Raw genomic sequence first — 18,418 nt, 5'->3', positions numbered from 1 at the left:
TCAGAGCATTCTTGCTTCATAAAAGCAAGAATGTTAACTACACCATCTCCAGGCATCTGGAGTAACAGGCGTGCCGCAAGGACTATTTATAGTGGTCTTCTGAGATACAGTATAATGCTTTGTGAGCACATCAAAATATAAATGGTTAATGAGCATGACAAATCACTGGACTTTGGGCAGTGGCTCTTGTGCCGTAAATCATCATTATTTTAGGGAGATTTTGATAATCAATTGTTCTATTGAATGATAAGGGTATCTGAGGTGAGAAACCAGGCATTACTAGGGAGAAAATAATGCTGTGTCTGTACCTGCCTGTAATCAAAGACCTCAAGTGCCATGTGTGTAGATTTCAAATAATCACAAGATTTCACCTTGTTGGAGTTGAATGTGTTAGAATTTTAAAAGAATTCAGAGAAGGAAAGTTGAAAGCTACTTGTAGCTTTGCAAGAATATTATTTATATATATGGGTAGCAAATGAAATGGTAATGTTTATTCTAACCAATGAACACGTAAATTGTATGTGCTGTGTTAGGTGGAGACAGTTGGTGACAAGTACATGACAGTGAGTGGTTTACCAGAGCCATGCATCCACCATGCACGATCCATTTGCCACCTGGCCTTGGACATGATGGAAATTGCTGGCCAGGTTCAAGTAGATGGCGAATCTGTTCAGGTTAGTAAATAAAACAGGTATTATAATAGTAGTAGTAGACCTCTGTGGACAACTGACTCACATTTTCTATCCAGCAATCACTAATTATGTATAAGGAAAAACACCTTGAGGGCAAAGACAATAATCTTTTTCAAACCAATTGTATTACTTTTTTTTTTTTCATAGAAATGGGAAATCTGTCCACCTGTTTGAAATTACCTGTCTGTTCTATATACTGAAGTCATGAGGATGAGATAAAACTTCCTGTCCTTTCTGATTTATTTTTTAAAATCTGTTCCCTGTGTCTCATTTAAGTTGCCAGATCCACATCTTTGAGGTCTTCAGACTGAGAAAAATGTTTCCTTGGAAAACAGATTTTGTGAGGGTTTTTTTATTTTTACGAATATGCTTAGAATTCTATTTTATAAGTACGCTGCAATACACTTGGAGTTCTTTTAGCGAATCCTTATGATTTTTATATGGTGACCCTACATTCTGTAATATAAAGTAATCAAAAATAATTATTTTGGTGATCGAACTTACTAAAACAAAGTTTTGATTTCTGCAGATAACAATAGGGATACACACTGGAGAGGTAGTTACTGGTGTCATAGGGCAGAGGATGCCTCGGTATTGCCTTTTCGGAAATACCGTTAACCTCACAAGCAGAACGGAAACCACTGGAGAAAAAGGAAAAATAAATGTATCTGAATATACATACAGGTAAGAAAACATGTCTGATTTGCAAGAAAAATGTGTCTTTACGTGTGGTTTAACTCCCAGTGTTTTTAAACAGCCATCACTTATGCTCTTAGGATTGTTTCTTTCTTATTTGAGAAGAATGGACCATTATTCCCACTTTTAATGATTTCAGAACACCTTAGGAATTCCCTGTATGACTGTTCTTACTAAAACCTTGCATTATCTTTAAATACAACTTTACTGTGGGTCGATCATTACTGTGTTGAGCTCTAATTTCATGCTCATATCACTTTCTCCATACAACCATATTCCATATGTCTCTCCCTGTTCCCTGTCCCCTGTCTTTTAGATGTCTTATGACACCAGAAAATTCAGATCCGCAGTTCCATTTGGAGCACAGAGGCCCCGTGTCCATGAAGGGCAAAAAAGAACCGATGCAAGTTTGGTTTCTATCCAGAAAAAATACAGGAACAGAGGTATGACTAATCAGCATGTAATTCCTCTTTTTTAAAGATAGAATATGAATAGAGAGAGCTAAAGATAAATAAATAAATAAATAAATAAATAAATAAATAAAGCTAAATTATGATCGCTGAAAATATGTTTCATTTGAAAAGAATTCTTGCTTACAAACATGAACTCTCCAGTAAAGCAGCAGAAATACTGAAACATTAATGAGCCAGTTAGAACAATAAAAAGTTCTTAGGGGATACTTTATGGTTGCCAGCTTTTGTCCTCTAATGAAATTAAAGCCAAAAGCACCAGATGGGGAAGACCTGTTGTTTGCTCTTCCTCCATGATCTGGCTCGAACACAGCTGAGGCGAGAGGGCTGTGAGGGCCTCCCTGGCCTTTTCCCTTAGCTCCTTAAGCTGTTCCGAGATCACCATCTGAGCAGAGTCAGGACCACAATTTATGAGAAGTTTCTTAATCACAGAGCTTCAGATCCTCCGAAGGGCCACGCGAGCTCCCTGTGGGATGTTTGGCAATTTTTAGATGCCCTAGTCCCTCATGCATTTTTCCTAGAAAGGAGTGACTTAGAATGTTCCCGAACCTAAAGGATTGCATAGGGGAGCCTCCGGTTCGTGCTAACGCCATGGTCATGCTCCAGCTGGGACGCATGTGCTAGAGTAGACCTCAGACACTGGCCCTCTGCACTGGATCCCCACTCGCACTGGCTTGTCCACACCAAGGTTATGCCCCCTGGGATCCCAAGCACAGTGTTCTGCTTCAGGAACCAGTTTGATACTGTGTCCCCCTATTGATGTGCTGGTTCCTTAGAGGGGTGAGACTAACTGATTATATTTCTTTTTTCCGTATGTATACATGCCCTGAAAATGCCGGTACAGCATAAGTCCTAAAAGGAATGGAATGCCAAGTTTTAAAATATTTATCTTTATTTTCCTTCTGCTCTTTTTAAATAGTTTACTTGTGGGGTTGGCATGCTTACAGATGTTCTTCGGATAAGTTAAACTCTACCTCAAGTGTTGCTCATTTTAGGTGGGTGGCACTGTTTCACCCAGAATTATGGTGGGAAGACAGAAAAACAGATATGAATGCCGATCACATTTTTGTGTAAAAAGAAAAAAAAAGAGAATATTTGGGGGGATACTACAAGCTTTATTACCCCTGAAAATGAATCCCTGTTTATTCCACTCTTCAAAGGAAACAACACAGGATGATAATTGAATGTTAGACTGTGGGACGAAGAGGACTGCAGAATGGGCTCCAGTTGTCCCCTGTCACACGCCAAGCCTGGGAGCAATTAGTCCCTGTGGATAGATTTTGCTTTGTCCTTCGCGGTTACCCCAAGCCTTTCTCCTAGGTATACCTTTCATGATTCATTACTCAACCTTAGCACTGCTTCTGATTATTTTCAAGGTTTAGTATGTTACCTGAAATTTGGCTTTAGATGTGAATGATGTGAGCTTCATGCGTCTTAAGATCTACCACAAGCGTTGCCGAGCATGGTAATCTGCAAGTGGTAGGCACCCAATAAGTATTTGTTGAATTTAATTAAATGACACAGAACAGTATTTGGTCCTGTGTATATATCATATCATGGCTTACCGAGTCTGTTTGGTGTTCGGTGTATATGTACATGTATATTTTAATGACTATAATGACACATAACAAAATTTATATCGTGTTGGTGTACATCATTATAGAAATCGTTTTCTACAGGAGTGAATTCTGTTTTAGGAAAAAATGCAATTTATTTTCAGATTCCCAAAATAAGAATGAATATACCATACTAAGAAAATAGTGACTATTTTGAATTGTGCTAGTTTTCCTTCAAAAATGTAGGGTGCATATTTCTGTTACTAAAATCTTTGGTGGCTCACTCAAATTATGTGGCATTATAATATCCTCTAAAATTCTGTTGTTTGTATTAAATCTTATTAACCACATGCAGCTGTTATAAAAAAGCTGTACTGTTTCACACTGAGCTGTTACATTAGCTTGGGATAAATGTTAGGCGCTCTGACCACATCCAAGAATAAAATTGAAGACACTGCTGGGATACTCCTGAAAGAGCCATTTCTGGCTTTTTATTTCCAGTAATGAGCTTCTTTTTCTTTGCTTGGAAGAATGTGATTATAACCAGGCCATCATGTTCAGAAAAGTTACTTTAATTTTGACGTAGACTGCATTCCTATTGGAATAATTGGCCTATCGCTCTTAAATATATCTGATAATTTATTTATACCTACCTTTATAAAATATAGTGCAACTACTTTTGTGTAAAAATGTTTGTCTCTAAATTTAGCATTTCGTATCAGCACATCTGTATATGTATAAATGTTCCACGTTCATGTGTAAGAGAATCTTCAATAAATTATTTTTTTCCACTTGTCATCAGTTTGTATTTCAACAGAAATAATATTAATGTTATTACTGGCCATATCATTACTGTCATTTTTAGAAGCACATTGCATAATCTCCCCGATTCTGCACTTTATTATTATTTTTTTTGATTCTGCACTTTAAATTAATTTTGATTCACTCTTGTTAATACCGTTGATTGGCTCCTGTTAGATAGGCTTATTCTCAAACACTGTTTTTCTTTAGTACCAACAAGGTGGCAGAAGCAAGACTAGACCTGGAAGGACAGATTCACATATCAAGAGGAAATGACATCAGCCCTTGAGGACCTGTCTTTTAGGAGTGAAAGACACATATGCAAATCACTAAAATACATGATATTTGTAGTGATACAAAGCATAGCTAATGGGGCACCTGGTGGCTCAGGGGTTGAGCATCTGCCTTTGGCTCAGGTCGCGATCCCAGGATTCTGGGATCGAGTCCTGCATCGGGCTCCCTGCAAGGAGCCTGCTTCTCCCTCTATGTCTCTGCCTCTCTCTGTGTCTCTCATGAATAAATAAACAAAATTTTTAAAAAAACAACATAGTTAAGATACTGAAAGAATAACTTAGAAAATGAGAAAGGAGAGGATGAAGGTAGGATGGGAATAGGAGTCAGCAACCAGATCGGGGACCGTTTTATGGGGGTCTCGTTTGAAGATGAATTAATACCACGGAAACAAGGCTCCAGGCCAAGTTCAGCAGCCTGTGCTCAGGGTCTCCAGCTTCTCCCCTGTCTAATCCTCATGCATAGTACAGAGTCTGTGCATTGAGTCTGCTTTGCAAAAAGTTCTCTTCCTAATTTTAAATTCCTTGAAGTCTCTCTGTGGCACTGACCCTGATGAACAGTTTCACGTTTATTTTCATTCTATTATTATTATTATTATTATTATTATTATTATTTCTGTTCAATTACTTCACAAACATTTTCTGGTAAGAATTTTAAAACAAAAAGAAAAGGTCAAAGGACTTGTAGAGGGTACAACCATTCACCTACCACCTGGATTCTAGAGTTACTAAAAATTCACTAAATTTTTGACAATTCTCTTTTAATCCTTTTTCCAGCTTTTTGTGGTCTGCTGGATTTTATTTATTTTGTTGAGCTATAACCTACATACTATGAAATTCCATTTTTATAAATGTACAATTCAGTGGTTTTGGTATATCCGCAAAACTGTACAACTGTCTAATTCCAGAATACTTGCATTACCCCTCAAAGACGTCCCATAACCATTAGTAGTCAATCCCAATTAACCGCTTCCTCGAGCTCCCGGCAACACTGATCTACCTTCTGTTTCTAAGGATTGACTCATTCTGGGCGTTTCATATAAGCTGAATCCTACAATAGGAGGCCTTTGGGGTCTGGCTTCTTTCGCTTAATGTTTTTGAGGTTTGCCTATGTTGTAACAGATCAGTATTTCCTTACTTATTATGGTTGGATAAGATTCGGTTGTCCGGCTAGACCACATTTTGTTTATCCATTCATAAGCTGTTGGACGCTTGAGTTGTTTCCACCTTCGGTTAATATGAATGATACTGTTGTGACCATATGTGTACAGGCTTTTGTGCACATATGTCTTCAGTTCTCTTGTGTGTATATCTAGAAAGTTAATTTCTGTGCCGTATGGAACTCTAGGTTTAACTCTGTGAGGAACTGCTAAATGTTTTCCAAAATGCCTACACCAACTTTCTTTCCCACCAGCAGTGTATGAAGGTTGAGATTTCTCTACGTCTTCCGCAGCACTTGCTATTGCCCATCTTTTTGGTCTAAGGCATTCTGGTGGGCGAGAAGTGCCATCCGTCGTGGTTTGGGTTGGTAAATCCCTAATGACTAATTACGTTGACTGTCTTTTCATGTGCTCAGTAGTCATTTTGGAGTAGACCAAATCAGTAGACCTGATTTGGAGAAACTCCTGTTCAAGTTATTTGCCCCTTGGGTGAGTGGGGGATGGCACCAGACCACTCACTGGGGTCCCTGTTGATCTCCTGCCCACTACCTTCTTCCCTGAAGGTGTGGAGCCAAGGGGCTGATCCAGAGCTGGAGGGGGAGTGCCCAGATGCTGGCTGGGATGCCCAGATGTGCTTCCCAACTCACTCCATCCCCACATTCCTACCACTGCTGGGCACATCTCTGACCCTGGCACCCATAGTGGGCCTCCCACAGCTTTCACAGCTGCTGGGTGCCCAGGACAGGAGGCTGATGCAAGAGGGGCCCACAGAGCACAGGAGCGGTGGTGATGGTGGGGAAAGTGGAGCTGAAGTGCGCTGGGCTTTGTTGAGGTGTGACAGTTTATCATGACTGTGGTCAGGCAGGAAAGCATGGATGGCACCCATGGGTGAGGAACTTGGCAGGGGCCCAAATCAGAAGGCCTGGAGAGACCTTGACATCATCATCATCTGTAGTACAGGAGGGATCATTTTCTCCCTGTGGATTTTTTCACAGAGAATGAATGGGTGGGAGGGTCCTGACATATTGTTTTCTCTCACTATTTTGTGGAATTTTTCCTATTCTTGTGTCTATTCTGCAAATTATAAGCTTGATAATAGTACCAATAAAAGATATTTGGCTATTGAGAAGTTGGGGGAAAAATTATTTGCCCCTTTATACATTGAGTTATTATTTTTAATTGTAGAGTTGTAGGCGTTTTTATATTCTGTACACTAGACCTAACAGATCATGGTTTGCAAATATTTTCACCTAGCATGTGGGTTTTTTCACTTTCTTGGTAGTGCACTTTGAAGCTCAAGTTTTGTTTGTTTATTTCGATTGTATTTTATTTTTTATTATTTTTTTAAGATTTTACTTATTTACTCATGAGAGACACACAGAGAAGCAGAGACATAGGCAGAGGGAGAAGCAGGCTCCTTGAAGGGAGCCGGGTGCAGGACTCCATCCCGGGACCTGGGGATCACGACCCAAGCAGAAGGCAGATGCTCAACCACTGAACCACCCGGGTATCTCAAAGCTCAATTTTTTAAATTTTGACCTAGTTAAATTTCTCTCTTTTTCTTTGGTAGCTTATGCTTTGGATATCTTTAAGAAGCCATTGCCTGATCCAAGGTCACGAAACTGTGACCAAAAGCTTTATAGTTTTAGCTCTTTACATTTAGGTATTTGGTACATCCTGAGTCGGTTTTTGTATATAGTGGCCCTAGGGGACCAACTTCTTTCTTCTGCTTGTGGAAGTCCACCTTTCCCAGTGTCATTTGTCAGGAAGAACATTCTTTCCTCATTGGATTGTCTTGGTATCCTTCTCGAAAGTAAATTGACCATAAATGTAAGGGTTCATTTTCTGACTCTCAATTCTCTCTCATCGATTTATGTCTATCCTTATGCCAGTACCACACAGACTTGTTTACTGTAGCTTTGTAGTGACTTTTGAGGTTGGGAAATACGAATTTTCCAACTTTGTTCTCTAGTGGCTGGTTAAGCATTGATATTCCTTGATTTCTTCCTCATCTTCTTTAATAAACTCACTTGTCAAATCTGTGACTACTAAGAGTCATGACTCACAGTGGTTGCACATTGACTTTGTGCGAGATTTTATTCTTGCCACTTTATATGGTTTATTTTACCAAGATCCTAATAACCTAAATAATAAATAAGTGTGTTTGGGCAGCTTGAGTGGCTCAGCGGTTTAGCGCCGCCTTCAGCCCAGGGCGTGATCCTGGGGACCCGGGATGGAGTCCCACATCGGGCTTCCTGCATGGGGCCTGCTTCTCCCTCGGCCTGGGTCTCTGCCTCCCTCTCTCTCTCTCCTTGTCTCTCATGAATAAATAAACAAAATCTTTAAAAAATAAAAGTGTTGTTTAAAAAAAGTGTGTTTTATTTTTTACTATGCCACTGTATTTTGTTTGCTAACATTTCACTTTGATTGTTACGTCATTTTTATAAGCAAGAAGAGTCTGTAGTTTTGTATGTTTTGATGCTGTCTTGGTCAGGTTTGGAGAACAGATCATAGATTTCCCCATATAACAAATGTGAAAGTTTGCTTAATTTTTTCTGGAATAGTTTAACATTTTCATTACCTGAGAAACAACTTCCTGTGAACATCTTCAGATTTAGTGCCTTTGGTTTTTTGGTTTTTTGGTTGTTTTAGTTTGTTTGTTTGTTTGTTTGTTTCCTGTGGAATAGCTCTCTACTCCACAATTTTCTCTGTCGCTTTTCTGGGAACTGATCTCTTTAAGTTTTTAACTTATTAGACTTACTGTTAGGTTTTTTATAAAAGAAAAACCCATCCATTTCATTCAGATTTTTAAAAGTATTTCATAGATGTACAAAGTGAACTTATGATATTGAAGTTTTTTCTCACTTTTGAAGATTGTTTTGCCTCGAAGAGTGTTTGTTCACTTCATTTGTCCTTTAGGCCTGTTAATTAGTGACTTTTTTCTGTTTCATACAACTGGCTATTGGATTGGTGAGTTTTACTATTTTCCAACTTTTAATTTTCTTTTTTAATCACTAATTTCTTCTGTTTTAGTTAATTCAGGGTTTTTTTTTTTTTTGGTACCACTTTCTTGAGTTATATGTTTGTCTTCAAAATCAAATGCTATAAAATGTCCTCTGATAAAAACATTTGGACCAAGTATTCTGATAGATCATATTTTAGCTATTAGTATTTTTTCATTATTATTATTTTTTAATTCTCCAATTTTACTTGGTATTTTCCTTTTGTTCCAGGACTTGTTTCATCATGTTTTAAGTTTTCTGTATCTTCTCTTTCCTTTGCCCCAACTGTTTTGTCCTGCTCAGTATGGATTCTGTCTCTAGTGCTTTCTTTTCTGTACTGGTATTTGTCCTGGGAAGGAGAATTTGTAGGTTATTTTTCGTTTCATAGATTCCCGTCCCACCCCATCATCATCAGACCTTCCCCTGGTCTCCTTATACTCAACTCAGTAATTGGTGTCTGTAGATTGCTGTTCTGTTTTGGTTGCTATAGCCTCAGGTGGGTCAACTGGGCTTTCCAGTAAGTATGTATTTGTGATATCCAGATTCTCTGAGTTGGAGCACCAGGTCCTTCCTCCTATTTCTTGCCTCATAGATAATAACACCATCTGATGGTTTTAGCTATCTTTGGTTCCCAACCTGTAGGTTTGGGGTATATTTGGGTTGCAATTAAGTGTTTTTGTTTTGGTTTAGGCATCTGTGAGTTTTTGACTTTGCAATTTTAATTGATATGCCTGTTTTGAAGGGACATTCAGGAAGAGTCAAAAACTACAGCAAGCTGCCATCTTTCCAGAACCCAGCATGCATTTTCAGAGCATCTACTTGTGGCAGGCACTGTTCTTGGTATTGGGGATGCATCAGTGAACAATCTTCCCTGTGTTTGAAGCACTTAAATTCCAGTTTTTTGATCTTGAATATTTTAAAAATCTATTCTACCATCCTACTTCAGGCATTCATCATCTCTAACCCGGATAATTACAAGATCTTCTTTATAGGTCTTTCTACTTCCTGTCTTTCCCCTCTCCATTCGTCACTCCCAGGAGGCTGCCAGAGCAGTCTTTCTCAAATCAAAATTACTCTCTTGCCTAAATCACTTAATTGTTAGTCATTGTCTAGACACCCTAGGAAAGTATACACAATTATCACCGTTACCAGATTTATCTGTTAGTCTCTGCCTTTGTAATTTTCTACTTAGCTCTTTCTGGAATGTCTTGTACCCATACTCTTCCAGCAAATTCCTAATTTTCTTGGCACTCAGTTCAGCCATTGGAGATTTCCTAGACAAATTTAGTTCTTCCTTAGCTTAGTACTTCACAGTACTTACCATGGTTGTTAGCACATTGTTTATATGTGTGTTTCTATATTAGACTTTAAGTTTTTTGAAGGCTAAAATAGTTCCTCCTTTCTTAGATTTATTACTTGAGCCCACCACAAAATGGGCATTCAGTATTTGTCGAGTGAAGGAAGGGAGAGAGCAGTCTCTTTGGTGGGGGCAAAAACCAGAATACAAGGGCATGACAAATGAGGACTGGACAAAAAAGGAAGCCAAAAAAGACTTCAAAAAATGCCATATTTCAATTTGTACTTGAAGGAAACCATAATGTCATTGGTGTAGGGGCTGATTTAAAGAAGAATCAGGATTGGAACTGGGGAAGCTCTCATACAGGAGTGTATGGGTCTGCTTTAATGTGGTGGCAGGACCGAAGGTTTATTGAAGACTGATCAAAGTTCAGTGAAACAAATCCAATGAAAACCACCTCAAAAAAATTAAAGCGGAATGCTTGATTGAAGATAGAAGTACATGCTTTGAATTGAAGATGTAAATACATGTTTTAAAACTTTCACAGTAGAGTGCCAATTTTTTTACACACACAAATATCTTTCAGAACTAATTCTTTATTTTATTTCATTTAGATATATGAAATGATTCATCAAATGACATGCTATGTTTTCTTTGTCATTGAAGTATGAGATATTGTAATCGATAATAAGAATATATAGTTCATCTCTGAATTTCCTAAGTGATGAGAGTGAAGAAGGTGTCTTTTCTACATTAATGAGGTGACTTTTAGATCACAGCCACAGATGAAGGCCAGTTGCCAGTGGAACCAACCACTGCTTAAAGGGTTCCACTTTCAGTACCACACCTGTGCTCCGAACTCCAGGGAAGACAGAAGGGCTGGAGGTTGAATCGAATTGCCAAATGGCCAATGATTTCATCAATCATGCCTATGTAATGAAGCCTCCATAAAACCCCGAAAGGACAGGGTTCAGAGAGCTCCTGAGTTGGTGAACGTGTGAAGATAAAGGGTTAGTGGTGCCCTGGGAGAGGGCATGGAAGCTCTGCCCTTCCCCCTTCACCATCTTGCCCTATTCATCTCTTCCATTTGACTGTTCCTGAGTTAATCTCCTTTTATAATAAACTGATAATCTAGTAAGGAAATACTTTTCTGGGGACAGTCTTGTAGGACTGAGCCCTTGTCCTGTGGATTCTGATGCTGTCTCTGAGTAGATAGTGTCAGAGTTGAGTTGAATTGTAAGACACTCAGTTGATTCCCTGAGAATTACTTGGTGGTATGGGGGGAAAAAAGCAAAAACAAAACCCAGATTGTGAATGAGTGCAGAATTCTTAAAGGGGAAAAGTCATTTATCTGCTTACCCCTAAATAGGTTTCTTTTTGCTGTCCTCACTAATGACTCTTAGAAACTCTAGAGGGCAGCAGAGAATGCTATTTAGAATAGAAGTCTGGAAAAATGGGAGGGACACAGGGTATCTCTCAAAAGTGCAGTCCACCGCCTTGGCTCCCACCTGACTGTCACTTCCTGTGTACAGCCTTGAATCCATCCCTTCCACCCATCCGTCCTCTCCCAGGTTTAAAGAATGTCATAAAAATAATCATTTCTATGTCATTATAACCATTTGTGTAGCATGGAACCTATTCACACATATCTTGTTCTAAAATTTCACCCAAGTACTTCCTGCTAATTCTGTAGGAAGCTGTCCAAATTTATTAAAACAGACAATTATGACAGAAGCTATAATTTTGTACAGAATTATTATAGACAAACTAAGCTGTATTTGTCTCATGTTAAATAACAAATACAAATAAGAAAGTGCTATTTACTTACAGGGAGAAAATTAGAAAACTTCTTTTGTATTAATTAAGGGTATATTTAAGTGATTCTTCCTTGCTACCTCTACCAAATGGAGAGAGGATATAGTCTAGGGTAGATTTAAAACAAAAAACAACAACAACAACAAAAAATACTAGACAGAAAGTTAAGAATTTGGGTCTAGTTCTTGCAAGGTGAAGCCTGTGGTCTTGAAAAATCATTTACCTTCTTAGGATTTATTTTCCTAATCTCCAAAAAAAGAAGTTGGATAAGATGATATCTAAAGTTAATTATTACTCTAAAATTCCACTATTTCTTTGGTAAAAATTCCAGTGCAGTGATGCAACTTTGGCCTTGTCCTTTTGAAAATACATACACAATCTGTCCTTAACTGTACTCACTTTGATAGTTAAGGAATATTGAGTAAACCAGCTGAAAGATTTTATTATTTGTTTTTTAAAGATTTTATTTATTCATGAGAGACGCACAGAGAGAGGCAGAGACATAGGCAGAGGGAGAAGTAGGCTCCCTGCAGGGAGCCCAATATGGACTCAATCCTAGGACCTGGGGATCATGACCTGAGCCAAAGGCAGATGCTCAACTACTGAGGTACACAGGTGCCCCTCACTGAGAGATTTTAAGGGTAAATAAACAAATCCAAGGCATAGGCCTGCTGTGGACTTTTGGCTGCAAGCTATAATCAGAATGACTAGATCCTGATTAGTGTATGAAAATATTAACCTATGTGCATCTGTTAAAAATTGGCCTCATGTTATTTAATTATGTTACATAAGTTCACATTTTTTAATAAAGAGTTGTGTTTTTGATTCTCTAAAAAATAAGGAGAGTAAATGTACCTCTATTTTGAGCAGTGATCCTTTGAATAGAAAATTACCTCTTAAAAGTTAAAAACAGGAACTACCAGTTTTACATGTAAGATTTTTAAAATTATTACTAGTGAAATTTATTGCTCATTTTGTCTTAAGAAGCACTTCCCCTAAAAAGGGAGAACTCTATAAAACATGGAAACAATCTGTGACCCTCAGTGGATGAATGGATAAATAAAATGTGATATATGCATATAAAGTGGAATATTATCAGTCTTTAAAAAAGAGAAATCTACCATTTGTGACAACATGGATAGACTTTGAAGGCATTAAGGTCATTATGATAAGTGAAATAAGCCAGACACAGAAAGGCAAATAATGCATTATTCAGCTTACATACAGAATCTAAGGAAGGTGAACTCCTAGAAACAGGGAGTAGAAGGTTGGTTACCAGGGAACAGGGACTGGAGGAAATGGGGAGATGTTTATAGATATAAACTTGGGACACCTGGGTGGCTCAGTTGGTTAAGCATCTCACTTTTGATTTTTGGTTTAGGTTATGGTCTCTAGATCTGGGGGGATCAAGCTCAGTGTTGGTAACTGAGCTCAGGAGGGAGTCTGCTTGAGATTCTCACTCTCTCTCTACCCCCCATCCCCGCTCACTCTCTTTCTGTCTCTCTCTCTCTCTCTAAAATAAATAAAAACTAAAAAAAACCACAAAGGTACAAACTTAAGATGAGTAAATTCTAGAGACCTAAGGCACAGCATAATAACAATAACGATGTATTGTATACTTGAAATTTGCCAAGATCTTAAGGATTGCTACACACACACACACACACACACACACACACACAAAAGGTAAATATTAGAAGTGATAGGTATGTTAATTAGCTTGATTGTGGTAATCATTTCATAATCTATACATACATACATCAAAAAGTCATGTTGCATGCCTTAAAGGTGTACAATTTTAATTTATCATTTATATATCTCAATAAAGCTGGGGAGATATGGTTTTGTCAACTTAAAAAAAATAAGTTAAAAAAATTCTTAAATACTTTCCCTATTGTGGTTTCCTGAGTCACATGAATAAGGTTCAATATAATTTATATACACTCATGAATATAATACGATTATAAAGTTCTGGGCAACCACAGCACTAAAATCTGGTATTGTAGTTCAAACATAACCAAAGGGATTTGGGTTATTTTTGTGTAAAAATCATTACAGTGAGAGGCAAGGCTGAGCCAGCTCCTGGGCAATTGGCATTCTGAATGGGAGTGATTATGGTGCTTCTCTAGGAATGAGGGGTTTGTTTCCTGGAATCTGGGACCAGGTGAAGACAGGGTCTGGGGAAAATATCAGTGTCGGGGAGTATGTAGAAATCAAATTTAGGATCTGACAAGAAAGCCTAGTGTCTTACAGATAGAAGCCAGCAACCTAGAGAGTTTGAGACAGGAAAGATTTGTGTCTGGAATCAAAACCTTTTAAAAGCACTGTGCCAGTGTGTACGTGCATTGATATTTTTGAAACATATATGTTTAATGATTTTATAACATCAATTTTAAACATACAGCAGGCTGCAAAATAACAGGGTGTTCATAATTCCTTGATGCATTAGTATAACTATTTCTTCCACCAAGGCACCGTTTTGTGGATACTTCCTTACTTTATTAAGGTTAACAGGGTACTTATATATCGAAATGTTTACAAGTTTTCAGTGACATTTAAATTCTGAATTATCTTTCCATAATTAAGTTTCTTTAGGCCCAGTGCTTTGCGTTTTATAGAAAACACTTATCCTCAGGTCACAAACAGGAAAGAGGATAATCTGCGAGTGGTGCAAAGATGATTCCAAACCTCAGCTGGCCGGTTTCCCAAATTGCAACCACTCTTATTATTTAATGAAAATAGAGACCAAAAACAATTGCCTAAACGTTATCACTGTGTGATTCCGGTGACTAAGAAATCCCTGACATTCAAGCAGTAAGCTGTGATTCAGCAACCTCAGAACACCAGCAAGGCTTCATTGTGAAGTATTTTAGCAGAAGGCCACAAATCGTGTTTTCCTAAGAGGAACAAGGAACTATGAATGTCATTTAGTAATGCATCGGAATGGCATTGCCTAGTGCGAGAGCTGCACAGAAACTCCTGGTCACCTCTTCTTCGTCTATTATTTTGGATAAGCTTTCACAATCCTGCCGTGGCCCTGCCCACCAGCTACACAGGCAGCCACCAAGCCATACTGGTCCCCCTCCTTCTGTAATCTTTTGGCAGCTGCCATGGCCACCTGGCAGCCGGTAGCTCCAGATGGGTGTCGCAGGGACAGCGATCCACTCCAGTTGTTAAACTTTTCCAGAAGAGGTGATCCAACCTTGGTTTTTCTACCAATGTAGTTTTGTGAAGACCAGTTAGAATCCATGGCTTTAAAATTAGCCAAAATCAGACCTGAGAATGCTTCATGAAATTCAAGGGCATCAATATCATTCATCCTTAATCCTGCCCTTTCCAGAACTTTCGGAGCAGCATATGTTGGCCCAAGTAAAAGTTGATCTTTTCGATTCTGAGACGCATACACAAAATCCCTCAGATACGCCTTCAGCTTACAACCCATGGCCAGAGCTTTTTCCTCTGCCACCATCAGCATTGCAGGTGGACCATCAGATAAGAAAGCAGAATTTGCAGTTGTCCCAGTGCCAGAGGGCTTGATGAATGCAGGTTTTAGTTTGACCATCTGTTCCCAGGAGGAAGGACCAATACCATTATCTTTGGTAACTGTCTCTTTTCCTGGTACTTTGAAGGGTACAATACCAGACAGGAATCCTTCACCCTGTGCCTTCTTGGCCATCCTGCGTGAGTGTGTACTTATCCTGGTCCAGTCGAGAAACAGTCAAGGCAATGACAGGTTGGTCTGTAGAGTGACCCCGTGTCTCACTAGTGGAAAACTCAGCCACTGTGGGGAACTCAAGTGATAGGAAATTCAGTCTGAATTTCGAGATTAAAGATAGTCACTGACCCAAAGTCTTGGTCTTACTGAACTCAAGTACCATTTTCCTTGAATGATAAATAGGGATGTCGCATATTAACTCTACACCACCTACCATGACCACATCACACTGCCCAGAAATGATCAAGCCAACAGCTATGTTGGCTTGGTTGGCAGAGAGCAGGAGTCTTGTCAGGGGAACCAGCTCCAAGGGCAGCCTCTCTAGCCACATTGCTAGTTTTCACTTCCTGTATAACTGTGCCAAAGATCTTATAATCAGCAACATCCTTTGGAACATTGGTCCAATGCAACAAACCAGAAAGTCCCACTCTAGCCAAATTAGGTGGCATCAGATCCATATATGATGTGCATGACTGCAAAAAATGGAATGCAAACACCACCCACCACTATATTCCTTATGTTGGGTTTGGCTAAGGTTTTCTTTGATTTGGTCTGGATGGCTGGGGCAGCTCCTAGCTGGGAGGAACAGTTTAGGGTCTAACAGAAAACCCAAAGGCCCATTTTGATGCATTGGGAAGACTTTTAAATGTGTAAATCAAGACGGAAGTCACCCTGAAATCTTAGCTCTGTCCTCTCAGGCTCCTCCTGCTACAGGCACCAAAGGTTCAGCCTCAAGTCCCAGAACTAGGCATCCAAAGCACCATATTTTTAAAGTTTGTTTAGAAATTGCAAGGGTTGGTCTCTATCAGCATAGTCAAAAATAAATATAAGGTCAGATGTAAATTTGAGTCGCATTAGATACGTGAAATTTTAAATTAGAAAATGTCTGGTGACCACACTTTAAAAAGTAGAAAGAAACAGGTGAAAGTGATTTGAATAATATGTTTTATTTAACCCAATCTATACATGTAATCCATATATGATATTATTCCTTATCTCAACCTAAAACTTTGAAATCCAGTGTGTATTTTATATGTGCAATACATCTCAGTTCAGACTAGTGTTAAAAGGTAAACTAAGGTTTATTAAATATTTTGAAAATTTATTTAAACAAAAATCTATTCCAAATGGGTAGCACCATTCTGAGAGTGGTTAGGAGCACTCCACTGATAGGAGGCTTTTCTAGAGAGACAGTGGAGGCAAAGTAAGGAAATTATTGATTGGGTATAGTTTAAAGCCTACATAGCTGTTTGTGATTAACCAATCACAATTTCATGACCTACAGGCATTTAAAGGATTAGAATCTCCGGTTGTTCATGCAAGCTTCTATGGCATTCTAGCCACATCAGTCTATGGCCTCCTCATTTAATTAACTTAACACCAGCCACTTTTCAAGTGAAGAAACCTCCCCCCCTTGTAAGTAGGGCCAGCCCTAATCCAGAGGCAGCCCATCCAGTCTTCTTCCTGAAATTTTAGCAACTAAAAGCATTCTGTTTACAATAAGAAAACCGTTTCCCCCCCCACACCCTGATTGGAATGTCCCTGAATAGGTTCATGTTGACCCTCCCCAAAATCAACCTGGATGCCATGCCACTCCCGCGGTTCTTTTGTCTTTAGGAAGTTTCTTTCCTTTTGCCCTTTAAAAGACACCTGTAATTGCTAATCGGGGCTCTTTTCCTCCTCGGAGGCGGAGAGCCCGTTTGCGCAAACGCTCAATAAACCCTCTTGCTAATTGCATCTGCCTGTCTGGGGTCTGAGTCTCTGGGGCGTCCACCGGGCCACGTTGGCACCCGTGAGCCAGGGTCCAACATTTGGGGGCTCGTCCGGGATCTGAGACGCCCCAGACTCAATCCTAAAACCGGCAGGAGGTAAGACCGAGCTCGCTAAATGTCATATCTGTCTCGTCCGTTTGTCTGACTGGCCGGGTCTGTGTTGTGCCGGGTCTGTATTGTGCCTGCAGGACGCTGTACTCTGTATTCTGTATTTGGACCAGCGGGGGAGGCAGACGTGCCCGAGACCCCTGGTCCCCCTCCGGAGTCGGACTCCGGAGTGGTCTGGAAGAGGAACGGAGCCCCGGCACTCCCTCCTCTTCGGGAAGGGTCGTGGTTCGCGACCGCTCCCATCTGAATCTGCCGCGCCAGTCCTGTCGTTCGTGTGCGTCTGTTCGTTCCGTGTTTTTCTTCCTTTCCTGTCCTCCTCCTCACCGCTCACCCCTTCTCTACACCCATGGGGCAGACTGTAACCACCCCTTTAAGCCTCACTCTAGATCACTGGAAAGAAGTCGCCGGCCGGACACACAATCTTTCGGTCGAAGTCAGAAGATGAAGATGGGTCACCTGCTCCTCAGAGTGGCCGGCTTTCAACGTCGGGTGGCCCAGGAACGGAACTTTTAATATTGATATTATCTTGCAGGTGAAGGCCCTGGTCTTCCAGCCAGGACCCAATGGACACCTCGATCAGGTGCCGTACATCATAGTATGGGAGGATCTCGCTAAGAATCCCCCCCCCGGATAAATTGCTTTATCCCTTCTCAAGGGGGACCGGGCCCGAGACCCTCACTCCCTCCCTGCCACACTCCCCCAATTCCCCGTCCCTCCTCTCCATCCACCCTTTGCCCCCTAAAATTTCCTGAATCAAAACCTAAGGAGCCGCCTGTGCTCCCAGGGGACCAGGACAGTCTCCTTCTCTTGGACTCCTCCCCTCCCCCTTATGCCCAACCCCCAACGCCCCGCTCGGAGGCCCTACCTCTCCCTCCGCTCCCTCAGCTCCGTCCCCCGACTCTACGGGGGCAGAGGGGCAACCCCTCGCTTCACCCCCGCTCGCCAGTCGCCTCCGCTTTCGGCGAGAGCGCGGGGGAGAGTCGGAAGACGTCTGGACCTCCCAGGCATTTCCCCTCCGGTCAGCAGGCGGCCAGATGCAATATT

General features: G+C 40.3%; 1 protein-coding gene and 1 pseudogene across 1 annotated transcript in view; one reads left to right on the top strand and one right to left on the bottom strand.

Annotated features, from left to right (window-relative positions):
* The window catches only part of GUCY1B1 (guanylate cyclase 1 soluble subunit beta 1), a 47,070-nt gene extending 42,873 nt beyond the window's left edge, over positions 1 to 4,197 (top strand). Inside the window, exons 10-13 of the mRNA XM_055336208.1 lie at positions 534 to 674; positions 1,222 to 1,376; positions 1,705 to 1,831; positions 3,019 to 4,197. Coding sequence (XP_055192183.1) covers positions 534 to 674; positions 1,222 to 1,376; positions 1,705 to 1,831; positions 3,019 to 3,042 — 447 coding nt within the window. The 3' untranslated portion in view covers positions 3,043 to 4,197. The remainder of the gene's footprint in view (positions 1 to 533; positions 675 to 1,221; positions 1,377 to 1,704; positions 1,832 to 3,018) is intronic.
* Positions 4,198 to 14,780: 10,583 nt separating this feature from the next.
* LOC129516808 (trifunctional enzyme subunit beta, mitochondrial-like) lies at positions 14,781 to 17,968 on the bottom strand (annotated as a pseudogene).
* Between the last annotated feature and the right edge of the window lie 450 nt (positions 17,969 to 18,418).

Source organism: Nyctereutes procyonoides, unplaced genomic scaffold (assembly GCF_905146905.1).
Source record: "Nyctereutes procyonoides isolate TBG_1078 unplaced genomic scaffold, NYPRO_anot_genome, whole genome shotgun sequence".
In the NCBI taxonomy this organism is placed as follows: Eukaryota; Metazoa; Chordata; class Mammalia; order Carnivora; family Canidae; genus Nyctereutes; species Nyctereutes procyonoides.
This window is presented reverse-complemented; position numbering and strand designations above follow the sequence as displayed.